This window comes from Chionomys nivalis, chromosome 24 (genome assembly GCF_950005125.1).
Source record: "Chionomys nivalis chromosome 24, mChiNiv1.1, whole genome shotgun sequence".
In the NCBI taxonomy this organism is placed as follows: Eukaryota; Metazoa; Chordata; class Mammalia; order Rodentia; family Cricetidae; genus Chionomys; species Chionomys nivalis.
This window is the reverse complement of record NC_080109.1, coordinates 5717538-5745223: the sequence shown is the minus strand read 5'-3', so window position 1 is coordinate 5745223 and position 27686 is coordinate 5717538. Positions and strand designations below refer to the sequence as shown.

The following is a 27686-nucleotide window of genomic DNA, read 5'->3' as shown; positions in this document are numbered from 1 at the left end:
TATTTAAAAATATTCATCTAGGCTAAGACAAAGCAGACTGTGACCGTGTGAAAGTCAACACATTTAAAAAGAAAACCCAGGGCTGGGCAAGGTGGCTCATCAGGTCAAGGCATTTGCTGTCAGGCCTGGTGGCCCGAGTTTGATCTCTGTAACTCCCACAGTGGAAGAAGAGAAGCAGACTCTGCAAGTTGTCTTTTAACTTCAACAAAATCCCTAACATGTGTGCCTTTCCCCCGCAAAAGTGAATGAATGAATGAATGAATCAATGAGTGGAAACCCAGTGCCCTCTGCGACCTCTGAATTTAGTAGCTTTGCCAGAGCTTCCCTCGAGTCTGCACGTTACTGTGAATGGATCTCGGGAACACCATTTGGGTAGCGTTTAAGCGTCTTGCTGTTTTTCATACCCAGCATAGAAGATGCATTATGTATGCTTTATTTTTAGGATGCCGTTTTATTGCCATGGAGCTGTCATACTGAGTTAGGGTAGGCTAGTTCCAGAAATTCTGTGCAGAAAGCTGCTGAGATGACAAACTACAGGCCCCCCACAAACTTCCATTTAAATTCGTGTATCCCAAGTTGCTCACGGTTTCCCAACTTGCATTGCCTCTTCCTATTATAGAGCAGAAGAAATGGATTGTTTTTCTTCCCCCCTGCCTTCTCAAGTTTACTGGAACAACCTGGGGAGTCCTAGCTGATGGTGTCTCCGCTGGGCTGGAAGGATGGCAGCTCTTCTTTTCATGTTGTTTCAGGGGTCAGGTGGAGATGGAATCCATTTCTTGCAGTTCTGAGAATTCTGCAAACTTCCAGCATGCCTGCAAACTTTCTTAAAATATTTATTTAGGGAGTGTATATTCTTAATTTTTTTTTCTCAAAAGCGCATTGTGCTCTTTATCAGAAAAGTCCCAAGGCTCTTTCTTTAGCAATCGAATTGAGCTGGCCGGCTTAATACTTGCATTCACTTGGGGACAAAAGTTTCCTGAGCATCCCGTCCAAGCATCACCCACTGGCTGCAGTGTCCTCTTATTTGCCTATGACATACCTTCCCAGACACACTGGAGACCTGGCAACCTTCTGCTGTGCATCCAGAAAATTTTCCTTTATCTCACATTGGATTGGAACGGAAGTGATAATGAGTGTTTGTCATGGTGTTCACACTGTGAACATGTGTCTTTACTCCTCACAAATCTTCTCCTCTAGGAATATATATATATATATATTGAATACTGGTGGCTTTATTTTTTTTTGTTTGTATGGTATATTGGGGATAGTGTATATGTGGGGTATTCATGTATTTTTTTCATTTTTTAAAAATTTTATTGATTTTTATTGAGCTCTACATTTTTCTCTGCTCCCCTCTCTGCCTCTCCCCTCCCCTTCAACCCTCTCCCAAGGTCCCCATGCTCCCAATTTACTCAGGAGATCTTGTCTTTTTCTACTTCCCATGTAGATTAGATCTATGTGTGTCTCTCTTAGTGTCCTCATTGTTGTCTAGGTTCTTGGGATTGTGGTTTGTAGGCTGGTTTTCTTTGCTTTATGTTTAAAAACCACCTATGAGTGAGTACAGGTGATAGTTATCTTTCTGGGTCTGGGTTACCTCACTCAAAATGATGTTTTCTAGCTCCGTCCATTGCTTTAACAACTGTTTATGGAGCTCCCACTTTATAGCAGTCTCCCTTCCGGCCTTTTGGACTGGAAGATTACACACCATAGTTCAGGGTGATTATCCCTGTGTACCCAGCATCACCGAATCTTGTGAGAGTGACTCTTACTGCCATTGACTGTAGGCTTCGTGCAGCATCCCTCCCCCCCCCCCCCCCCCCCCCCCCCCCGTGAGCTCAAGGTCATGACCTCTGTCTCTAACTCTGCAGCTCTGGGTTGCTGGAGGGGCTGTGCAGCTTCAGCAGGACCAGACAACCTTCCCCACCTTAGCTAAGGGGCAATGCTTATGACTCCAGCACAATTTGGCTTTAATCATCTTAATCTACTGGCATTTAACTTTGTTTGTGGAGCACTGTCCCAGAACAGGGGAAGGAAGTAGGGCTTTTAATTCAAGTAGGTGTGAGGCTAAGGGTGTATACTGGCAGTATATACTGCCTGAGTCTGATTCTTGATCCATTCATTTACTGAGCCTTTTTTATTAGCATAATAATGATGATGAAGATTAGAATAATGATATTTGTAATAATACTTAACCTGGCCTTGTTATTAAAATGGATCCAACACACACACACACACATACAATCAATATGTATAATTGATCAACACACATAACATATATAAAATTGATATAAATATAATTGAGTCAATATCTATGGACTCAAATATTTATTATAGTACCTACTTTCTACTTATAAATGTGACATTTTGTTTTCATTTAGTTTTTAATCTGATTTAGCATCTTGTGGTGTGCTTTCTAGTTCTCTATATTTTTACTTGAGATCAGTAAATGGGCACCTACAATTAATTCAAAGCAAACCCTGTAGCTGGGAGTGGATGATACTATTGTCTCTAGGTTTTGGGAAGAGAATGCTTTCCACTCCGTAGCTCATTAAGTCCTGCAAGAGTCTCACGGTAGAGGTATCCTGTGGAGAAACTGAAGCCTAACAGATGACATAGGTCCCAGGTGATGCCTCCTGGAGCTGAACTACAGGTGTGAGTTGGGAGGACTCAGTAGCTCATCCTTCATCATCCTGCCTTGTGGCTTCTGTGATCAATCATGTCCCAGGAGGCCCTGCAGGGATTCTACCCCCATTCCTCAGCCATGCAGGCTGCAACCTCCTTATTTCAACAGCCTTATTTTCTTGTCTGTCCTGAGTGTAGTCCTGATGTCTTTATAGTTTGTCTCATATCAGTAGACCGGGGTCAGAAGGAGTGTGTGTGTGTGTGTGTGTGTGTGCGCGTGTGTGTGCATATGTGCATGTGTATGTCTGTGTCTTTTTGTGTCTCCACCCCATTTTTCTTGTCCCTGAGTTCTCTAGCATCATGAATGTGTGAGAATCAAGTACCAGGTGGGGAGAATGAGGGCATGGAAATCTTCATACAACACTAGATCCATTTCTCAAGTTTCTCTCTAACCCGCATTCATTTTCAGAGAGGTCTTTGGAATGGGAGGTTACTGGGGTCTTGCAGCAGCTACATGTTTATTCTGAGCCCAACAGCTATGTCATAGAATATACGAGTCCTCCAAGAACAGTGGGAGACTATGAAACAAATCATTCATGTATCAGAGTTGCTTTTACATTTATTGTGTGTGTGTGTGTGTGTGTATGTGTGTATAAGGAGAACAATGTTCAGGAGTTGCTTCTCTTCTTTCACAGTGTGATCCAAGGCTCAAACCCAGGTCATCCAGTGTGCCCTGGAGGTGCTTTAACCAACGAGCTATCTGACTGGCCCAGGCTTGTCTCGTACAAATCTTTATAGGTAGAGTAGGAGCTGGGATAGGTGTAGGAAGGCAGAAAGCCTGACAGACACGTGAAGGCAGTGTAGACTCAGGAAAATGCAAGTACTTTTAAACTGGAGATTGGGGCTTGGAGCATGGAGTGAGACAAGTCTTCTTAGATGTGCAGTATGATCTTTATCCCATCGGGACCCTGAGCTTTGTCTCCAATATGTGGGCAATGAGGAGTAACAGTTTTAGAGAAGAGAGTGATGTGGTTGGGCTTGTATTCTAAGGTTACTCTTTTCATTCATGGCTCCTTTAACAGCATAAACCCAAGACTCCAGACTAGGTCATCCAAAAATAAGGAGGGTGTCATCTCCCAACTGTCACTGTTGAGTCTGGCACCCCTACCACATTACTACCACCCTCAGAAGTTAATTTGATCCTACATTTTTTTTTTTTTTGAGACAAAGTCTCTCTACATAGCCCCGGTTGTCCTGAAACTTACTATGTAGATCAGGATAGCCTCAAACTCACAGAGATCCGTCTTCCTCTGCCTCCCAAGTGCTGGGATAAAGGCATGTGCCACCATGCCCAGCCTTATTCTTGACGTTTTAACACAAACCTGGAAGCAGGAAGAGTCTAGGGGTTTCTGTTGGCGAAGTAAAGACTCTTAGAGAGAGGGTGGGTGTTCAGGGTAGCATGACAGAGAAGCTTCAGAACCAAGGCTAGTTTTAAAAGTAGAATTGATGGCTCAGACTGCTTAGGCAGGTCAAGGTGGGTAAGCCATAAAGCATTCCTCCTGGTTCCCAGGCTGCACACTTCCCTGAGCAGTTAATACCGACGACGAACTGAGCTCTGCTCAGCCCAGAGAAGATGAGCTATGAGTGAGCGCTAGTTACCGGAATACACAGACATGTATTATTTTGCTGGCAGAAGTGGTCTAAATTACCCAGAAATCTAATGCTTCTTTAATTTTAGTTGATAATTGTATATACTTGTGGGTTATAATTTGCTGCTTTGAAGGGGCATGGTTAAAACAGGCTAATTAAATCTGTCATGTCAGATACTTGGTATTTCTTCATAATAAAAACATTTTAGCTTTGCTCCTCCCCATTTAAAAGCAGTTTTGAAATACACAATGTATTCTTATTTTAGTCACCATTCTGTGCAACAGATCATTAATTTTAAAAACTGTTCTCTGTCTCTCCTATGTATGCAGATGGGAGTGTTCTCACATGCACATGGCTTGGGTCTTCCTTTATGATTTTCACGGTGGTCTTTTGAGACAATGCTTCTCACTGGCTCTTGTTGTTTTGGCTAGACTAGCTGGATCTCCCTCTCTCTGCCTCCACCCTGACCCCACTCACAAGCACAGACAGTCACACCCAGAACTCAGGTCTTCATGCCTGCACAGTAAGTACCTTATCCACTGAGCCATCACCCCTGCCTCCTCCTCCTCCTCCTTCTTCATCAATGTGGCCCATCAAGTAGACTTTCTCTTCTCCCTAGACTCCAGTAACAAGCATTTTATCCTTTTCTAAGAATCCAACTAATTTAGAGTCTAAAGATGAGATCACACAATGTCTGTCTTTTCCTTTCTGTTTATCTAGGCAGCACAAGGTCTCCTATTTCCTTCATGTTATCTTATGTGGCAGCATTTCCCCTCGTATAGGCAGGATAGTATTCTGTCATGTGTGTGGTAGCGTATAATGATGGTCAGGCAGGTTGCCTCCATCCTTGGCTGCGGTGAATGATGCTCAGGGAATACAGGAGTGCAGGCTCTTCGAAGAGGTTCTGGTTTCCGTCACTGGACAACATCTACAAATGGGGTTATAGGGTCATGTATTCTCTTTTCCTTCCTCCGAGGACCGTGCAGAGTTTCCCACAGGGACTGTATTCATTTGCATTTTCACCAACAGTGTCTGAAGTTTCTCTTTTCTCCAGAACTCTGCCAACACTTATTTTACATCTTAATAATAGCCATTCCAATAGATGTGTGATGATGTCTTCTATGTTTCAATTGACAGAGAAATCTATTTCCATGACTAGTTTTGAAGCCCACTACTTGGTTTTTGTAGTATCTATACATACAGAAGCTCCATGATCTTGTCTCTATACCCTTTCTCCTTTAAAATGAACAAACCTAAAACTGTAAGGAGATCTGTTTCCTTTTAAGACTCAGCGTGCTGGAGTTTGCTTTGCTAGACTCACACAGTCTTATGAGACGGCCTGAGGAACTTCTCTCTATGCGTCTTGGGTATGTTAGTATCTTCCTCAGAGGGCTGGGTCTTGCCTCTGGTCCTGAAGAGCATGTGGTGGCGTCAGGATAACATCAACAATATGTGCCTTTCTTTGTTTGCCCCACCATAGCAAGCCCTGAGATGCTTCTTAGCAAATTTCTTGTCCTAGTGACCTGTGACTTCCAATCAGGTGTGTCAGCTCAGGCTTCAGTTCTTCACTGTTCCTGTCCACTCACTTCTTCACGTGGCTGTTTAACATGCCGTGTGTGTATACTTGGTTGACACTATTATGTTCTAAGATCTGTAAGGCTCAGCTTTTGCCTGGAACCTCAGGGAAATTCCCAATAAGTTGTCTTTTTAAAAATATACATTTATATTTTCTTCTACCCAAACTTAGGACCAGAGAAGTAAGTCCAGTAAATGACATTTTTAAAGTACTTTCAATGGGTAAAGGAATTAACAACCCCTAAAATCCTGAATATGTGTAAAATTTCCTCTGATTCTTCCTACTGACTCCTTTCTCAAGGCTCTCAGAGTCTGCATTCCTATTTGGGCCTCTCTTATGTGTGCTAGCTCGTCACACCCACTAGCTTCAAGCTGAGAGGATTCACCTGCCTGTTCATTTCTGTCAAGTTGTGTACATGCAAGTAACATTATATAGATTGAGGAGATGGTATTTAGGAATATATATGTATCTACATACACATAAATTTGTGAAGTAACAATTAATGAGAAAAAGAGTCCATGAATTTGAAGGAGAGTGGGAAGGGGCATGTAGGAGGGTTTGCAGGGAGGAAAGGGCAGGGAGAAATGGAATTACATTTTATAATAAAAAAGAGATATGTGGAAAAATTTGTGTATCTGTGTATGTGATTACCTTTATGTTTGTATATAACCTGAGAATGTGTGTGTGTGTGTGTGTGACAGAGAGAGAGAGAGAGAGAGAGAGAGAGAGAGAGAGAGAGAGAAAGAGAGAGGAGTGATTTTAAAATTCTTGGCAATGCTAGACAAAATATCTACTAGTGAGTTCAAGCCCCAATCCCTTGGTATTTTGGGATAGTGTTTGTCTCATGTAGCTCAGGCTGTCTTTAAGACAGTAATATAAACCAGGCCGTAGCCTCAATTTCTGTATGTTGGGGTGAGGCGGCAGCACCACACCTAGCACTAGCCTGCCAGTTTTGAAAAGATTAATTTTTAATCTTTATTTGTGTGTACTCTAATGTCCAAGTATGTATGACACATGTGTGCTGGTGCCCTTGGAGGCAGGAAGAGATAAGACCTCTGAGAGCTGGCGTTGTAAGAGCTTGTGAGCTGCTAGACACAGGTGATGGGAACTGGGCTCCAGTCCTCCAAAGGATCAGCAAGAGCTACACAACTGAGCCATCTTTCCAGGCCCAAATATACACATATGTATGTAATTGTCCAAATCCTGCTTTGCCTGCACTGGAGATTGCTGGAGTTGATAGGACTTAGTGAATTTTTATACCTTGACGTTTTTGACATGACTGCTGGAGCAGCATGCACGGACCCCTTACTGCTCTTCTGCAAGGGATACTGTACTATAAAGCTTTCTACTGATGACTCGCTGGTGCCTGAGTCCACGGAGTTGGAACTCGCCTCCCACAATGAAGATGCTCCTCTGGCTTTGTCTGGGCTACCTTCTCTTTCATGGCTCTGTAGAGCTGTGCTCAGTGAAAGGCCCTGAGCTGGACTGCTACTGCCTTTCAGTCTCATTCACAAGGAGTCTGGGAACTTGGCCCGTGTGATAGAAAAGCCTTTTGATCCACAGCTCAGAACACTTTTGCTTACTTTTGCCTGGTGATAAATACAGGGAGACATTTACACTCCAGCAGCATGCTTGGCCTGCCCTTATAGTGCAGCAGAACCAGTCAGACAGTGTTTAAAATGAAAGGAATTTAATACACGTAGACAAAGGAGATTGTGCAAAGCATACATTCTTGGTTAATTTTCGCGTCCATCTTCTCCGAAGAATGTCTTCTTTGTGCTGGGGAGTAAAAAAAAAAAAAAACGTGAGTTAAAAGAACATCAAAATTCTGAGGAGATATTCAGATATTGGAAGAAAGGAACTTTACTGGCAAGTCTCATTTTTACGACAACCGTGTAACCTTTAATTCACAGGGACATCCATACATCTGTCAAAGGCTGCTTTCCCACCACTCTGACAGCGAGAATTTTATCTCTTCACCATTAAGATTTCTCCAGAGAGCAGGGCACTGCATCATCTTGACAAATCTGAATGGAGGAGATGAACACGGCTCAGCTCGAAAACACTTCAGGGTGCCTGGCTTTAACCAGGCTCCTGTTTCCAGAGACCATTTTCCCATCATCACTTCAGACCTATCAATGTGCCTCTACTCCCCTTAACAGCTCTATTTTATAGAAAGTGGGATGCTCCCCTCAGTGATACCTCCTGCTCTGGGATCTGCCGCTACACTGACAGATATTCTTATCTGTGGGGGTCACACACACCCAGGTATAATGGGAAGACTGAGACACAAGAATGGGAAAGAGGCCCTGGCTCCACTCACCAACCACAGAGCCTCAGATCACCAGCTCTCTTTGTTCTCTGGGAATCCCTTTCCCTGACAGCCAGAGAAGAGTGCTATTTTGCTGAAGAAGCATGCATGGCTATGGGGACATCCCAACTGTTCTTATCTGCAGAAGCACCAGTTAGAGAACTACTTCTTGATAATCCAAATAGGAAGTATGTCAAATGGCCAAGCATGGTGTGTGCCTGTGGTCTCAGCGCCTGTGAAACGAGAGGAATGAAGACTGTCGTCCAGCTGTGGCTGAAAACCTGCAGCTGGGTGAAGGGAGGAAGCCACGAGTCGTGGTGATGTACGCTTTTAATCCCAGTGCTTGGGAAACAGATACAGGAGATCTCTATAGAGCTGAGTCCAGCCTGGTCTGCATAGTGGGTTCTAGGCCAGCCAGGGCTACATAGTCTGACCGTGTTTCAAAACAAACAAAGACAAAACAACCAAAGTCACCAAAGAATCTGGTGATTTACAGAAGAGAAATGGCAAACCCATGAGCTAGTAAGGATTACAGCTTGTGGCCAAAGATGGTCCACTACCTATTTTGATTTCATGAACTGATGTCTGCAATTCTACATGATGACATCTGCATTTCATATGCCTGGAAAATAATAAAAAGATTGATAATGTTACGGCGATACTTAGAAATCATATGGAAGTCACACTTTAGTGTTTATAGTCAAACGGTATTAGCTCAGTCGTGACCAATTGTCGCTTTGCTGTCACTCTTCTGTGCCCTGGTGACACCGAGCCAGCATGGCATTGAATGGCTGTGATGGAGACCACGTGGCTAACAAAGCCCCAGGTATTTACTCATTACTCTTTGCATGGTGTGCAGACCACCGGGCTACATTACCCTAACACAGTTACAGCTCTGCTACCTAAAGACTTAATTGTAAGACCAACAGGTGTGCTATATTTAGTAAAACAATTATGAGGATCTGTCTATATGAAATAGTCCTATTTTTTCCTTTCTATAATTTTTGCTTCTTTATCCTGGGGAAAAAAATTCAAGCGTCATGAGAGCAAAAAACAAAAGTTGACACCCATTTGTTTGTAATTTAGTTTCTGTTTCTAGAACACTGCATGGCGTCTAGTAGTGCCCAGTGAGCAGCGAGGGCTGGCTGGGGGCTGATGAGCTATGAGCCTGGAGGGGGGGCATGTATAGAAAAGCTGATAAAAACATTTCCTGGTTATGCATTTATGCTAAGCACTAGTATGATGATTTTATTTATTCGCCTTATTTTTTTCATTTAATTTATATATGCCAACATACAATGTTCAAATCAGGGTAGACCTATCTATTGTACTGGTCTTACACAGTGGGCAGGTAGGCAGATATAGACAACAATTATATAATTAACATGTCCAAAAATCTTGAAAAAGGGATTTGTAATGTTTGCACCAGGTAGAAGTGATAAAAATTTGAGGAAAGATTTTTCTTTTTTAAAGCACAGCCTTATTTAATAATAGCAAAGTTCGTTGACAAAGATACATGATCACACCTGTGTTACAGAGGAGGAGGCAGGCTTGGAGGGGCTTTGTTCCCTGTCCAATGTTACAGAGCAAGGGGGTCATAGATCAGAGAGCCAAGGTCTCTTGGGTTCCATAGTCTAAGCTTCAGCCACGAGTCAATCATGTTCTCTTCCTCAATGTCTACAGCTTTTTATTTATTCAGGGGAGCATGAAAGGGGCAGGAAAACAAAGTAAATGGGGTGGTATAATGATAACAAGGAGCTGCAGCCTCAGCGGGTGAGAGACAGAATAGGCATGCCATGCAGAGTGAGGTTGGGTATTTATTTAGTTGGTTATGGAAGGAAAAGGGAAGGAGGGTAGGAAAGAAGGAAGAAGAGCAGAGAGAGGCAGAGAGACGGAGGGGAGGAGAGGAGCCACAGCAGCAGCTACCTCTTTGAGAGAGAGACAGAAAGGAACAGGATAGACTATTACAGGTGGCTTGTGGGCTGCAGCAGGTGAGTGTTTTTCTTAGCTATTCTTTCTCATGCAGAATTTTCCTCATTTCCTGGGTTGAGGAAACTTGTTTTTATTTAGTTTTACAGTAAGGTGTGAGTACTCGTAAAGAGGAGGAGTTAGCCACAAAGGTTTCTCTGATTTCTATAGCTCACTTACTTCTTGTTCCTCCTAGGGCTGGGGTTGTACAGGAAATGGCTGCCTGCCTGTCTGGTGTAGTGGCTGTGCAGTGACATGTGGTGTTAGGCTTTACACCTTTGAACACTTCCTTGCTTGGAGATGAAAAGTGCTGTTTGTGAGTCACCACGTGAAGGTTAAAGGCTCATAGCCTCTCACAGTCCAGATGTCCCATGTGTTTGTCTCTGGAATCTGCATTTTCTACTCATATTTGGTGACACAGGCATGATGTGTCTTCCCCACATGATAGACAGATCTTGCAAAGATTTTATTCTCTCTCATTTTTTTTTTTTTTAAATCAGCACAGTATATGGGGTATACAGAACTGTCTTGATCTTCTTAGAATGTAATTAGGTCTTAGGAACCCCTGTCACTTAGTAAAAGAAAACAGAAAGAAGGGATGCAATGGCTACCCCACACTGTCCACGAAATGGAGAATGAGTTTTCTTTGGAACAGCTTGAGATGGGAGCAATGGGACTGATTAAGCGCATGCGTTTGAAACGACTGGTGTGCCACCAGCTTCAGAAGGGTCAAGCAGTTGACTGTTTCCTGCAGATAAGAACGCTCTGAGCTGCTAGCTGGGTGAAGAAAGTTGTAGATTCCCAACACCCAAGGCCGTTGTTCAAAGGGCTTTCAGAAACTCCCTGGGCATGCCTGGACGTTCCAGCAGGAATTCCTCAGAGCTCTATTGTTCAGGCTTGTTCAGAATGAGTGAAGGGGGCTTTTTAGATGCTTGTGATTGAGCTGTTTTCTTCAAGAGCCCCACACGGGCTTCCAAGTTAAAAGCAAAGCCGGTCATCACCATCTCTGTGACTTTATTTGGCGGGGAGGGGTCCTGACAGCGACAGTTCTGGCTTTAACCCTTAAATGTTCAATGGACTCAATCATGATCCTTCCTGTTGATGATGACTCCACTGGGGTTTAGCATACTTTATTTAGTTTAGCAATGATACAAATGGCATTTCTATCCAGCGACTGAGATCCAAACAACTTGAGTGACATCTTAAAAATACATCTGTGCCCACACAGTTGAAGAAAGTGGCATTTGCTGAAAGACACCGTATGAGGTTCTGTGTGTCTGTTCCTTTCCAAGGGCACTGTTGTGCTCCCATCAGAAAAGAAAAACAGAAACAAGCACACGTCTTTCTCCTGCTTTCCTTCTTTGGAGATTCCAGTAATTGATGTGAAGCATTCAATTCCTCTTTGAAATTTGTGACTTCTAAAAATTCTCCCCACCCCCGGCATCCTGGTGTAGCCTTCAAAAATCAGACAGCTGTTATTACAAACAGAGACCGCTCTGCTTAGACCCTGAGTAGACGATTATAAATGTCTGGATTCCTTCCTTCCTTGTGGTGGCTGCTTTTAGATGTGGAATAAAACCATGCAAACCAGAGGAGGCTTGAGTGAGTGGTTAGTATCCTGTTCCTGCCACATCTATAAATCTTGTTAAATTTTCTCTTCATTGTCTATAATAATTTCCCACTTCATAAGACTTATAACTAACCAGGAGTATCATTGATACAAGAATATCAAAACTTGTGGAGATGCAGGGACAATGGAATTTGTTTAACCAGTGTTTCACGTAGGACAGGTGAGAGAGAGGGTGTGGAAGAGTGAGTGACCTTCCCAAGGACACTTGCCCACTCAATGGGGCAGCATGCTGAGTGAAATGTTTGCTTCTCTCCTTCCGCAGATGGCCGCCCTCGCCCTTTCATTCTCTGGGACTCATCTCTAGCATCAGCGAGCAATGATAGCCATTCTTCTGTTAAGATCACCTGGGGAACTTATCAGCAGTTGCTAAAACAGAAGTGCTGGCTGAATGGCCGGGTTCCCAGACCTGAGTGGGGCTGCTCTGAAGTCCATCACCACGAGTGGTCCAAAATGGCTCTCTTCGATTTTTTGTTACAGGTAAGTTTATCCAGTCGCCTAAGTGGTTCTCTGAGATTGACGGTGTTGTAAGGCCTCAAAGGGATCATCAGTACCTGGAATTTCTATGAAGTTGTATTTAAGTCCTGGAGTGCTATGTCTGGCCAAGTGCAGCACCCGTATTATGGGAAGTGGTCGTGGATATTCTTTATAAAATTACTTTCTGAAGAAGCAAGCTACTGGCTAGCCTGCAATATTATCGCTCATCATAGCTACAGGGTATTGAGTCATGGGGTGTGTTTTACATATTCCCTGGGTCAGCTAAAGCTTGGTGAGGATGGGTAACTCATTCAGGTTCTGACAACTGCTAAGAATGAGAGCTCAGACTCAGCTGGGGCTTGGCGCTGTTGAAGGTTTATCTTCTTATCGTATTCCCTAGGTTTATCTTCTTATTGTATTCCCTAGGTTTATCTTCTTATCGTATTCCCTAGTAGTGCTCCAGAACTAGTGAGCTCACGCTGCTACAACCACCATTTTCTGTATTTTCTTTCTAGTACCCACTTCCCCTCTCTCAGCAGGGCCTCCCTATATAGCCCTGGCTGATCTAGAACTCACTGTGTAGACCAAAATGGCTTTGAACTCAGAGAACTCTGTTTGCCTCTGCCTCCCAAGTGCTACCATTAATGGTACACACTTCCTACCGTGCCTGGCTCCAGTGTTATTTTTCAACAACACTTTCATAAAAATTGAACATTTAAGAATAATACTCTGGAGACAGTCCTAGGTCCAGTTGGAAAACAGTTGATTGAACCTATAACAGTTATGCACATTTTGCTTGGTTTGTTGGTGGTATACTATATAGAGTCCATAACAGCAGGGCTTTTGGTGATAATTCTTCCCAAGTGACCGCATAGGACTTTCCAGGATTGTAAAACCTGGGCAATATGGAAGGAGCTTCCGTTTTAGTTCCAGCTTGAATTTTCAATATCCTAAAACTAAAATATTCAATGTCTTCGGCAATAGGGACTTACTCTATAGTTCCAACATTAACAAACAGCAGGAATAATAGACTCTGAGGTTTGTTAGAACTCAGGGGCCTCCCTAGCTAACAGTTTATAGGTTTATAGGTCTATGTCTTACTTAGATGTAGCTTTCAACTTCACAGAGCTTAGGTTCAGCTGCAAAGAGTCTCAGCTGGGTAATTTTCTCTGTCAGGTGGGCTGTGGGTCTGTCAGTGAAGGATTGTCTCGATTGTTACTGGCTGTAAGGTGGTCCTGAGTAAAGCAAGCTCACTAAGTATGAGCCTGAGAGTGGCCTGAGAGTGAGCTGGAGCAACATTGAGTCCCGCATTGAGTCCTTTCTTTGACTTCTCCCAGTGATGGATGTGACCTGGCAATGTAAGAAGAAGCACACCCTCTCCTCTACCGAGCTGTTTTTGACTAGAGTGTTTTATCCTAGCCACAGAGGTAGTTAGAATATGGGGGAATCTGTTCCTGGCCCCAAGGTTTCTCTTTAATAACATGGATTCTGAGAGTGCCCTTTCCCTCTCAGAGTGTCTTCACTCAGAATCTTCAACATCCGCTTTCACTTTCCCTTTAGATGTGTTTCCAAATTTGTGGCCTACTCAAGACACTTGAAGGCATTATGTAATGAAGCCTTTTTATGGAGGGCAGGATGTCTTAAGGCTTACCACTGTCCACCTTAAGCAAGTGCCAATTGGTCTTTGGATTTAGCAGCTAGGGTTATACTTTTCAAAATGTAGAAAGGTCCTTTAAAAAAGCATTAAAAGATCTTACGATTTCTATCAGCTGTTTTAGAAAGAGAACACCGTTGAATAGAGTAGAATGGATGGGAGGCAGGGCCATATTTAGCCTTCTGCAATCCACTTATTCTCCATTAGCTGTCCTTGCTCACTCTTCCCGGGATGCTACTGTGTGACCCCTATGTGTTTCTCCACCCTAGACGGTTTCCACTGGGCTACCTCGCGCTGCTTGGCTAAGCCTGGGTCATGGTGTGCTCTCACCAGCTGCTCAAGCACAGACTGTGGTCCATTGCCATGGTCATAATCTCTCTTTCAGTCATATTTGACTACTGAAGAATCCTGGGCTGGGTATATAATCTCTACCCCCAGTATATTTTCTTGTAGGGGAGAAATATACACAGAATATTTTGGGGAAATAATTGCCAACTTCTAGGACAAGCCATCCTTTTTAACTGTACCATTCTGTCTTACATTCTTTCTTTTGTGTCTTTGATGAGCTGGTGCTTGGGCATTAAAGCCTCCCAACATTCGCTGTTCAAACTTACCCTAGGACCTCTGTGTTTACACAAACCTTGTTACATTGGATATTGGGTGTCCTGGGTACATCCTTTGTGTAATTCCCAGCTTAAACGTTTAGGTCATTCCGATCTGCCATGACCTCTTCTCCCTCATCAAGATCATGCCCCACCTGTGGCTCAGTAAAGTAACAAACACCTTCTGGGGATGAATTTCTTCCTTAGTCCTCAGCCAACCCATCCCATAAGGCTTGGTGAGCAGGTACAGGAGGAGAGAGCCGCTACTTAGTTCCCGGCAGCTTATGCTCAAAATAACCACACAAAAACTGTATTAATTAAATCACTGCTTGGCCTATTAGCTCTAGCTTCTTATTGGCTCACTCTTACTTATTTATTTAACCCATTTCTATTAATCTGTATATGCTACGTGGCTGTTGCTTACCGGGTAAAGTTCCCAGCTTCAGTAACGTGAGAAAACAAACTTGGAGCTCTGTCCCCGAGTGTCTCACACCTTAGGTCCTTGGATTCTGTATAACTGGGACAGGAAAGGTTGCACTATACTAACCATCTGAATCAGTTGTGTGTATGTGCTTTATCTCACAGCAGGGCTAATGCACTTGAAGGAGTTTATGAAACAAAATCTACATAAACTGGCCAGTTTCATGAGTGCCGTAATAGTTAATATTTTTTGGTATAAAATTTTTCTATTCATTCACATGGAGCTTGTTTTTTAAACAGAAATATGCGTTATCAAAGTTTTGCTTGGGAATGTAGCGAGTGGCTTCTGTGAACGATTTTATATATGTCATGCCTGGAGCGAATTACAGTCATTTGCTCTGTGGTTGCCAGAGCAAGGGCCAGGGGACACAGGGCAGTTGTTATTCTCTGCATACACTGTCCATTAGTTTCACACAATTAACAAATCTATAGTCGGATAGGCCGGACCATATTTCTGCCTCTGGAAAGTGCAGAAGAGCCACAGGCAATCTTTTCTTCTTGAAGTGTGGGGGTATGAACTGCACAGGCCAAAATTTATCACCACAGGGACGAGAAAACTAAGCATTCTAGAGACTATTTTGTTTCTAAGGCTTGGCCCAATTTCTCTCAAAAGATTAGATAAAATAACAGAAGCAGTTTCAGCACGTGGAAGCCCTGTTTCCTGACTTGGGAGACTTTACTATCATGGTAAGAAACTGAGATAGATTAGTTTGTGGAGAATGATTGTCAACCTTGCTGCTAGTCGTTTCTTAGCCTTGAGAAATCCCTTAAGCTTCCCTCTTTTTGGCTTTTCCATCTGTAAAATAGGGCACTGTTTAGAGGGCTATTGAAAGAACAAATTGCTTTTATACATAACTTTGTATATTTAGAATGATACTTGATACACAGTAAATATTTATTAACTCTGCAAATTAAGCACCTAGACATTCATAGATATAAGTAGAAATTAAGTAAGCCAATCTTCCCTTCATGTTATTCATTGAATGTAATTTGACAAATAACTTAATTTCTTTGAACGTTTATGGACCGATATATTTTTCTTCTAGGTCGTCTGTTATTGAGGTTTAATTCTTTAGGACAACTCTGTCTTTTCTTATAAAGTCTGATTTCCTCAAGGGCAAGTTCCTGTCTGACTGGACTTGTAACCATCCTGTTAGCAGCCAAATGTTTGGAAATGTCACAGTATCTGGGCACTGTTTTTGTTCAGGGGAAACTATGCAATTATATTAAAATATTAGATCTGACGTGTCGAATTAGGATTGTTATGAGTAGAAGAAAAGCAGCTTGTGACACAGTCAGTAAGTAACATTGTTAAAGGAAGGGGACTGGGGGAAATACGCAAAGGGAAGAATGGAATGAATAGGAAATGGTCAGCACTTTGTATTGTCTGACGGACTTACACTTTCTGAGACTGTTTGTAGGATGAGAAAGGAACGGATATTTTCCTTAAGGGAGCAACAGTTGTATTTTCAGGGATAGTTGATTTCACAATCACCAAAAGTTATAGCCTATTTCTTTGCACGGTCATAGATTTTTCCCAAGTTCTCATTTGTTGTCCTAGACACAGGGAAGTTTAATTCTGCGCGTAAAAAGGTTGAAAGAGACCATCTTCTGCCTTGAGGGTCACACGATTTCATACGAGAGAAAGATAGCCATCATAGAATATGCCCGCTACCATAATAAATCTTAAGGAAAGAAACCGGAAGCTGTGGATTATTTTCAAATGGTTGGCTTGAGAATGAAGTTAGGGAGTTTGACATTTAAACCAGAAAAGCAAGACTCCGTAGGAAGAAATTTTAATGGAGAAGAATCTTAGCAGTGAGCTCAATGTGTGAAAAAGTTTGCCGAGCGGGAAAAGGGCACCTGAAGCGCTTCCTGTTTTCTTTTTTTTTTCTCTTAGCTGGCTCTGAGTAATGAAGCCCAGGTCATCAATTCAGCAATCAGCCACAGTTTGTCTTGTCATGACGGCTGTCTCCTCCAGTTACCTTTCTCCCCTTCTCATCTGGGGCCTAAGGAATTCGCTCTGTGATGGATTCCATGGCATCCCCTTTGCTTTGATCTTTGTGGGTTGTTTATTTTCCCACTTAGTGGTGTGATAAAACTAAAAATGCCAACCGTTTTGTGTGTGTATGTGTGTGTGTGTACATGCAAGTGCACGCATGTGAACACATCTGTATGTGGGTGTGCATGCCCTTGTGTGTGGAGATCAGATGTTCATTGGTTGGCCAGGGAGGCACTGGGAATTTCCTGTCTTTGCTTGCTGGTACTGGAATTACAAGTGTGAGCCTCCTGGCTTTTAAATTGGGTGCTGGGACCTGAACTCAGGTGCTCATGCATGTACACACACTTTACCCCGTGAGCGTTCAACCATCTTCTATGCAAAGGAGAACCTTACTCTCTTCCACAAAACAGTGTTTTTATTCATTTTGAACCTTCTCTGCTAGGCAAAGAAAGATTCTGTTTATGGCCCCTTGATAGACGAAAAAAGACTCCCAAGCACAGTTTGGCTCAACCTTATTGGTTTTCAGTATTGCGGCATTATCGATGTAAATGACCTCTGTCCATGTATTATTACTGGAAGTTCCAACAAACGGTGCCGTTTCTCATTTACTCTACAGCAATCAGGGAGGGATGGCGGCTTCAAATAATGTCTTGGGATCAAGTAGCAGAGAAAGTCTGGGATTAGCTTCAGGGAGAGTGGTTAATTATCTTGATGAATTGGCTTAGACCTAGTGGGTGAAGAGGGAGAGGAACAATGAGGCTATAGAAGTGTGTTCCTCCTTCTTATTGTTTGTTGAGAAAGCAGCCCAATTCTTATGGGGAGTATGAGATCACCTGGGTGATTTCCTTGGCTATCCATCACTTGCTCAGGTAAAGGATGCTTCTCTAAACAATAAAAATGACCAAGGTTCATAGATATATTCTCCAGGACCCCAGAACTTCCTTACTGAGGAGCTGTTAGCAGGCTGGAGGTCTTTGGTAAAGGAGAATCACATTTTGACGGTGTGGTAACTGGTAGGTCTCCAGTGGATGATCAAACACTCATATTAGCACCCCTCAGTGGACTTACTGAGTCATTGACAAATGTACAGATGAGAGGATGTGAAGTTGTAAGGGGGACAGGTTGGAGGGCATCTGGGGGGAATTAGAGTCAGGGAATGGGGTGTATATGATTTTGATTTATATACATGTATGAAATTCTCTAGGAAAAAAAAAGGGACATTTTAGAAAACTTACCAAGGTCAAACTTCGCCGGGATGGACATGCATATCTTATGGTTATTACAGAACTCTAGTTTCATTAAACTGTCTCATTTTGTCTGTGAAATTCAGAAGACACTATTTCAGCATTGCGGAGGCTTCTTAACACACTTAATGACTGTGCTTAGGATGATAATGATGTTATCTTACTTAAAAAGTCTTCCCAAGGTCTCCCTTCCTTTTAATATTATCTTGCAACAGTGCAATTTAATTCTAATATCCAATACTATTTCTAATAACAGGGTGGACTGCCCAGAAACCTTGGTGTTTATTGTGCACCCACAGTGTTTCTTGCTTTTTACTATTTAGTGGAAGAGAGACGTTGGATGTAGTATAGAAAGGATTACTTGTGAGATTAAAAGAATAAGCAACAGAGGGTTTTGGCCTTAAATGGAGAAACTATGTAAAAATTATTGCTATTAAGGAAGGTTTGCAGCTATTTTATATTAATTCTAAGAAGAATTGATCTTATTCTTTTCCTGTCTGAGACAGGGTCTTGCTTTGTACCCACATGGGCCTTAAACCTCCAGTTCCCCTGCCTCAGTCTCCTGAGTGTGGGGCTCAAAGTCTGGCTCATTACAGCCAGCTGACTGACTTTACTCAATTATCTCATTACCCTACATTTAATTCAAGACAGTTTATTTAAAAGTAAACCACACATTCGATTAGTTATTATTTTTATGCATGCCTAGCTCACGAATTTGTGTTCAGGAGCAGCTGGTCCCTTAGGTTCTCAGACTGCCTGAGGGTATTTTTATCAGCTCATCCCTAAAGGCTTCCTCTCTTGACCTACCTGCATCTCCTCCTCACTGAGTTAAATCTGCCAGGCCTGTGCATCCTGCGTCACCTTTTAGCCTGCCTCTGCTTAGAGTCTCACAGTCAAGCAACAGCAAAGTTTGACACTTCCTCAGAACGGCCCCCAAAGCCTGTCTCTTCCTGCCCACACCACCTTTAACAGACTCCCTTATGAGCCAGACGCCACCCAGAGCTCCCAACTGACCTCCTGGGTAGTCTTTCTTAGCTGCACTTTACCGTGAGAAGCGTCGCTGAATCTACCGCTCAGAAAATTAAACTATATCTGTAAGGACTTCTGTTTGATTGGATAATTAAGTTTAAATGCATTAGTGCTTTAAAAATTATTGTGGAAGCCAGGGGTATAGCTGAGTGATGGAGGACATGCTTGACACACGTGAGGCCCCAGCACCTATCCTCAGGTCCGAAGTGAGTATGCACGTAAACAGTGCATTTCAGCACTTCTTATTTTACTGTATGAACCAAATTGGGAATTATGGACATTTAGAGAACCATTGATGGGTTACGATGAAAGTCAATGTATTTCTATTGAGGGATTTCTTAATTCTCTGGTCTGTAAGCATGAGACGCCATGGCAAGCTGCTGAGAAAACCGGCTCTTGCTTCTCTTCCTAGGCGGCTGAGTTACTCTTGGAGTGGTTCTCTTCATTTGTATGTAACATTGATATGTATCCACTTACCAGTTTGGATTGTCTTAATGATTAAAACATCTATAATGTGATAAGCCTTACAATGTTTTGAAAGATTTTTTAGTCAGTTATATATAAGGCTTTAATTTATAAGAAGCATGGAAATGAATCCATGTTAGAATGGGAGATTCTACATATAGTGGATGTAAAAGTAATTTTGAAAGCAGGGTCAATTTAGAAGACAAAAACAAAATATTTTGAAAGACTAGCGAACAGTCCATTTGTCAGAATTGGTTAGTGTTTTGAGTTCCATTAAGAATATGAGTCTAGCCAGCTGTTGGGTTCGTCACACCAATTCCAGCTGTGATCAGAATGGCATCTGAGCATGGTGACACAGTTGATCTTTGTTCTTGTTAATTTTCTTTTAATAAATTCATATTATTGAAAAAAATAAAATTGACAGGAATTCTATGTAAATGCTAACTATGGACAAACGTCACTGTACAAGAGACCAGTTTCTGGTGATGTTTTCCTTCATACATGAACAGGTGGAAATTTTAGCTCTTTGATTATCCTAGCTCATGTAAGCTAAAGTGCCGTCTCATTCCTCGTTAGAGGAAGGCATTTTAAGAGGATTTTCTTAGATTAGCTATATTTCTAATTTAAAATTTTTTGCTTAGTATAAATTTCTAAGAAAAAAAATTTTAGGTTGTTTCATTCTCATTTTGTTTATTTTTTAATGTTAAGAATGTAGTTTAAGTGTATGAGCATCTTGTTTACATGTATGTGTATCACCTATGTGCCTGGTACCCAGGGAGGACGGAAGAGGGTATCGGATCCCCCGAGACTGGAGTTGCATACGGTTGAGAGCCACTGTGTGGGTGCTGGGAATTGAACCTGAGTCTTCTAGGAGAACAGCAATACTTTTTAATCCCTGAGCTATCTCTCTAGCCTCCTCCTTTCTGTGTTAGATTTCTCTGCTTAATATAAATTCAGGCTAAAAACCAAAAGTTTACAAGATACAAAAATACTTGTCTTTTTCTGTTATTTGGCGTGCCTTTTAAAAGTCATTGCAGGGAGGTGGGTGTGTCTGGCAGAGGTTATTTTTACTCAGCTCTGCCTATTCAAATTATAGGAAGTGAATTTCTTTCCCTAAAATAGGCTGTTGGTTGCCTGGTGCCTCTCTCTCCAGAGCCTTTCTGTGGTGCAGTAGAACTTATAACATTACATCTGATGATCTCAATACATCCTCGCACTGCACTTGGAACAGAAATGAGCTACTATGCCTTTCGTTGTGATCTGTGAATGTAAATGAGGAACTCTGGGGTGGAGGCAGATTAGAGTGGTTGCTCCTCGCATAGGTGGGGGCACTAAGAGCTTGTGCTCTTTGCTAGATCTTAGACATGGAAGATCGTTTTATATTTCTCACTATTCCTCATCTGCCTGGGTAGTCATCAGTACACTCTTGCTAATCTAAAAGATACTTGCTGTCAAGGTGGTGTGTAACACAAGTGAAATCTATTGCTTCATAAGGTGACACAGGTCTCAAATGGTATAGATGCAGGTGGGGAGAACACATTCTCTCTCTCTTTCTCTCTCTCTCTCTCTCTCTCTCTCTCTCTCTGTGTGTGTGTGTGTGTGTCTGTCTCTCTCTGTGTGCCTGTATATGTGTGTATATATTAATAAACTCCATGAGTACTGCTATATTTGTCTATGATTGCTTTTCTCATGGTATGGGGTTTCCTTACACACTCGCTAGGCTGTAGAGACCCTGCTGTGGCTCCATTTGTAGCATTACAAACACACACATATATGGGATGAGTCCCTGCCATACATTTTCCCATGTGAGTTGCTCTGACAATTAAATTGTTTTGTGTCTTCCCATGCCTGGAGTGGTGGTAGTCCATTTGATTGTATGTCTCTTTGTCTTTTGAAATACTTAAGATAATTGTTGAAAGTAAAACCCATTTCCTGCCAGTATCTTTTACAAGCAAATGAGACGTGCAATCAAATAACTGAAAACCAGAGGAAAACTGCCAGTCAGAGAAAAGAAGAATTTTCTTTTACAATTTCCAATTTACCTGACTTTGTGCTTATGACATGCAAAGAATTATGGCAGGCTTTCTACCGTATATAGAATTCATGATCTACGGTTAGTGCAGTGAAGCCCACTGAAAGACACTAACCACCAGGAGGCACCAGGTATGGAGGCAGCTTGGTGACATCCTCCTGACAGCAGTTTTGTAAATTCTCATCTTGACATGGCACTGTTGCTGTGCTTGCTTTTTCTCAAAACAAGGCAGTGCTTTGGTGGAGGTCTGTGCGTAGTCAAATCCCAAGGGAGTTACAACATTTAGAAGAGCTGACTCACTAAGAGCCATTCATTGGGCGCCCACAACCTGTTAGCCCTTGGGTAAATTATTGAGCCAAATTGCTGCTTGTCTACCTATTTTCTTGAATATTTAAGCTTTTTTCCCCCTCTTAAATTCACTGTTTTCTTTCAGAAGATGGCAGTTGCTAAATGTTAAAAACCAGATGGTTGAGTCTGGAGTGGTGGCACACACCTTTATTCCTAGCTTTTGGAAGTCAGAGGTGGATGGAGCTTGTCTACTTATCGAGATCCAGGACATTCAGGGTTAAGTAGGGACTCTCTCAAAAAGTCAAAACCAAATAGTTCAAATAAAGACTCTCAGAGTTTTAAGATAAGAGCTGGGAAGATAGCTTAGCTGGTCTAGTGTTTGCTGTTCAATCTATCACGAGGCCTGGATTTGGATCTTTAGTACCCAGCCAGACACGGAGGTGGTTGTGCATCTGTAACCCTAGGCGTGACAGTGGGTGCTAGGGACCCCCAGCATGGTGGGTGCAGGACAGAGACAGAAGGGCCATCAGTCAGCCAGCTAGAGCAACTAATGGACTCCAGGTTCAGTGAGAGACTTTTTGTAAAACACTCACAGCGGGAGTGACATGGTAAGACACTTGAAGTCAGCCCCTAGCTTTTACATGCACCTGCATGTAGGAACTTGTGTCACCACACACGTATGTGCACATGCCAATTAACAAGTATGCATACCAGCTCCACAAAGAGTATTTAGATACTGACTATTAAACAAGAAATACATACGTGGACACCTGTACTCATCCACTCATATGGACAAGTTTAGAATGAGGAGAAAAATAGCTGGATGTCAATACACGGGTTTATCTCGTTACCTGGTTCAGGTCATAACATTTGGATGATGGCAGTTCACAGTCTGTATTGGTGAGAACATCCTCTTTGTACTGTCCCTTCGGCTTCCCAGCATGCTCTGCTTCAGTTCTCATTCTTTTTAGGATTTCCCATGATCTCTGCTCACTGCTCTTCTTTTTTTTCCAGGACAATGGGAGAAAATGGGAAACTTTGCAGATCCAGCTATCTTCAGGTTTTCCGTGTGGGCACAGCACTCACTTCCATTGGCGCTACCTGCTTTCATGTCTCCATCCTTCCCAACAGGGCACTCTAACTGTGCTGTGCAGTGTGTCTCAAGGACCAGGCTGTGAAAGCCATGCAAATAGCACCTGTGAGCACTTTTAGATATCTCCATAGCATTTCAGGAGAGCACTTTGTCTTCTGAGTGTAATGAAATATTTCTTCTCCAGCTAATGCTGCCTGATTCGTTAAACTCAAGTCTTAGGAGCACTCCTTTATGTGTGTTCCCTTGCAGTTCTGGGCAGAGGTTCTTGGGCTTCTTCTGAACCTCTTATAGTAATCAGTATTTACTGAATACTGAATTATTTAACATTTTATGCAAATGTAAACAATTTTTTTTTTTTTTGTCCTCGCTGGGAGACAGTACCGGAATGACACGATCAGTGTGGATAAGAGCATGGATGAGAGCAGCTTAGACTTCTGAGCTGGGATACTGAGTTCTGTCCTGTGTGAGAAGAGGGACCCTGAGATGTTAGCTACCTCTACTTCCTAGCTCAGTCTCCTCATTTAGCATCTCTTGCTTTGTTGAGACATTGTCTGCAATGACTTGGTTAACCATTTTACTCTGAAGACAATGGAGAGATGAATAAGCTAACCCGAGTCCTTGGGGGCCTGAGCACCTAGCTGGGTGGGGTTCGTCCCTTTGTGTAGAAGGAGCCGGTTTTCTGCAGCTGTCTAGTGGCTCTTGAGGAGCCATGCAGCTAGGCAGAGGTTCCCTTGGTTCCGTGCCATAGCAGGCATTTTAAGTCACTCGGATGATGTATTTCTTTTTCCTACAGACAAAACTATCGCTACCAAATGAAAATGGAATTAAGGGTAGACTGTTTTGAAGGAAATATACCTAAAAATATCCATCCCCATCTCTTTAAAAAATTGGCTGGAACACCTGGATTTTTCTGAGTGTAATTTTAGTTAGGTAAACACTGAAAAGATATTATTTTTCTAAAGAAGTAAAGAGCACTTTTACAAAAAAAAATGACAGTTGGCAGTCCTCTTCAGTGGTAGATCAGTTTTGCAAAAATTATTTTCCTTGCCTTACAGTTGAAGAAAGTGTGAATTCAGTCAGGGCCAGTGACATGGCTAAATTGGTAAAGGTGCCTTCTGTCAAACTTGATGACCTGAGGTCTGTCTCTGGTACCCACGTGGTGCAAGGATAGGTCCCATATCCAAAGATTGTCCTCTGACCTCCACATGTGGAGGTTGCCATGGAAACACACCCCCACCCCTGCAGCCATACAGAATAAGTAAATTAATAAAGTAATACGAACTCAAACACTAATGTGATTAGCATCACTATTACTTACCTGAAAATATTTACGCTTCGATAGGCTTCTTTGCAGGATACCTGCTTAAGAACAGAGAGACATAGATGGGCATTGCGGGTGCTTTTCTATACAATCCTTGAGCGTTCGTTTTAATGTGTGCACTAAACAAGCTCATTAAAAAGACATCTGGGCTTCATAGCTGTGTGGGATGTGCTTTATTAGGCTTTAAAAATTGGTGAGCTGTCTTAAAAGCATGCAGAACTATATTTGGTATATACCTAAAGCAGCTGCCAGGCAAATGGTGCTGACCTTAAGGGTCTGGGTTATGGCGGTCAAATGACCCTTGGTATATTTAATGGGGACTAAGAAGGAAAATTATGACAAACTTCTGAAGAGCTAGACGGGATGATTTAATAGCTACATAAACCATTGCTAAACAAGAACAAAAATAGAAGGGCATACTTTAGTTAGAAAGTAAGGAAAACAGAGAAAAAGAAATCATTTGGGGCCTGAAGTCTGACTGTTATATGTTATATATTATACCCCTAGGTATACATTCACATACACTCAACACATGTTTGAATCTGAAGAGCATCTGTGGCAACATTCCTAGAAGATGCTGGTCACCATCTGTGATGTTGGTCAGAGTTGCCTGGCACAGTAGGCTGTCGGAGAATTGGTGAAATCATCAGAATGTCTCATGACTCTAAATTAGATTACATAGGACACTTTAAAACACACTGCAGGGAACAACTGAACTTGGGGAAAGCAATAAAAAGTTGTTCTATGTCATTCTTTTCCACCTCTAATTGCCCATGCTTTCATGGGGTTTAAAAATAAAAACCATAAAATATATTTTCAGAAATGTCGACAGGGCCTAAATTTACGAGAGCTTATGATCAAACATGAATACATTAAATATTCATAGTTTTTGTTATAGTTTGGATCATAATTCTCTCCCCACATTCCCATGTATTAAAGGCTTGGTCCCCAGTTGGAGGTACCGCTGGGAGGTTATAGAACTTTTAAGAGGCTGTGTTTAGTAGGAGTTTTTAAGTAATCAGGTTAGGTCGTAGGGAAGGGATTTGAACCCTCATCACTCCTCTTCCTCTCTTTCGTTCTCAGCTTCCTCTGCCTTCCCACAAGTTCGAAAGCAAGGAGGACAGCCGACTAGGGACTAAATTCTGCAAAACTGTTAGCCAGGGTTAAACTGCCTGGAGCCTGTTTTTCATTATCACCATCATACATTCATCATGCTCAATTATATTAATATTTGTAGGGGAAATGAATTGTTTTATAGTTTTGACTCTACTAGACTATATAATTGGAATTTTAGTTGGAATTTAACTCTTTAGGAGAAATTTATTGATCATTTCATTTTGTTTTTGTTTGAGACAAGGCTTCTCTATGTAACAGTCTTGTCCTGATCAAAAGAAGTGACACTGGATAGTGTTGGAACCAATCTTTCTACCTCTGCATTATAACAAACCTCTGAAGTCTCAGTAGCTTTGGCACGTATTCAGGATCTAGCTGATGCTTCATTATTGGGTCATAAACCTCCTATAGATTTCCTCTTATTTCTGGTTAGCTACTACAATACTGAAGTCTGTACAGTAGAATTTATAGTCAACAAAGTCATCAGAATCTACAGAACCCAGCCCCAGGGAGAAAACAAGAACTAGACCCCTGGGTCTGTAGAAGTATGGCGCTGTCTCTCCTCTGCTGAAGAGTCAGAGATTGTGCTGGCCACATGCTCGAATGTGATTCCGTGGGAACTGCGGATACCAAGGGTGGAGACGCTTGAGTTGGACGACCTGACTTTGGAGCTGTTAGCAGAAGCTGGAAATGCTTAGGAGTCTGTCTGAGTCAGAGAACTTTGAACTGTGTACTTTTCTAACAGTTGCTTTCAATTAAGCCAGCCTGGCCTGCTGGGATTCTGGGGATTCTGGCAAGTCAGCTGTTCGGAAAACTCCCATTCTTTGGAAATGTTCTGACTTTCCCAAGCTTTTACTCAGCATCTTGGATTTTGTTTTCATTTCCATTTTCAGATTTATAATCGCTTAGATACAAATTGCTGTGGATTCAGACCTCGCAAGGAGGATGCCTGTATGCAGAATGGACTGAGGCCAAACTGTGACGACCAGAATTCTGTGACTTTAGCACACATTGTCCAGCGAAAGAATGACCCAAGGCATTTGGTCTTCATAAACAACAAGGGCTTCTTTGACAGAAGCGAAGACAACTTAAACTTCAAACTGCTAGAAGGCATCCGAGAGTAAGTTTTCAGTCTGTTGTGCCAGTCCCATCTTTCTTTAGCCTGGGCTGTTCTGGAACTCTCTGCATAGCTCAGGCTTTCCTGGACCTCACTGACTTCCAAGCTGACCGTAACCTTGTAGTCAGCCCCCTACTTCAGCCTTCAGAGGGCTTGGAGAAGCTGCCACACCCAGAACAAAGAGTGCACTTTCTAATGACGTGACATCTTGGATGATCACACGTGTGGTAAATGACTAGTCACATTCCACGAAAACTCAGGCCTGATGTTGGATAGATTTCCAAAGAAGTTGTGAGTATGGGAAGAGAGACCTAAGGGAGTAAAGTAACCTTCCCAAAGCAGCCAGTGCACCTATCAACAGTCCACAATGCCTACATAGCTCCTACCACGTTCTACCTTTACCGCCTTGCTCAGCCTTCGTTGTGAGAGCCTGTGTGGGTGAGGTTGGACAGATTCGGGGCTGTCAGGAATAGGGAGAATCAGGTGGCAGAGACTCTGTGATGAGGACACAGGATTGGGCATGGGAGGAACAATAGATATGTCCAGATCAATAATAAATGATTTGGCATGTCAATAGTACTGATAAGTGTGGAAGGATGTCAGATTCATGATAAACCCACACGACTGCTATTAATACAGGGGAAGAAAGACTCTCTGAAGAGCAGGGCACCACAGGACAGCAGACCCTCCAAGTTAGGCAGGACGACTTTGGAGGACTCAGAAATCTTTACAGTAGACAGACTGTGGGGTTGGATCTTGAGCAAAGGAAGACTTGCAGGAGGCTAGACCATGAAGTACTGTTATACGCACTATTGACCAAAAACTCAGAGGTGACCTAAACAATTTGGGAGACATTTGGTAGGACTTAGAAAGGATACAGAGTAAAGGGGGGCAGCAGTGTGAAGCTAAAGAAGATAGTTGTGCCCAGTGGAAGTAAGAACACAGCCGATCTCATGCATTTGTGGATAGAGAGGTTCAGATTCCTGAGTCACAGGAACTGGCCACAGAGTCTGAT

At 42.5% G+C, this 27686-nt stretch overlaps 1 protein-coding gene across 2 annotated transcripts in view; it reads left to right on the top strand.

The window, feature by feature from the left end:
• The window catches only part of Gask1b (golgi associated kinase 1B), a 38709-nt gene that overhangs the window by 5168 nt on the left and 5855 nt on the right, over positions 1–27686 (top strand). For both annotated transcript variants that reach the window (XM_057757153.1, XM_057757152.1), the window contains exons 3-4: positions 12020–12234; positions 26448–26674. In XM_057757153.1, coding sequence (XP_057613136.1) covers positions 12020–12234; positions 26448–26674 — 442 coding nt within the window. The remainder of the gene's footprint in view (positions 1–12019; positions 12235–26447; positions 26675–27686) is intronic.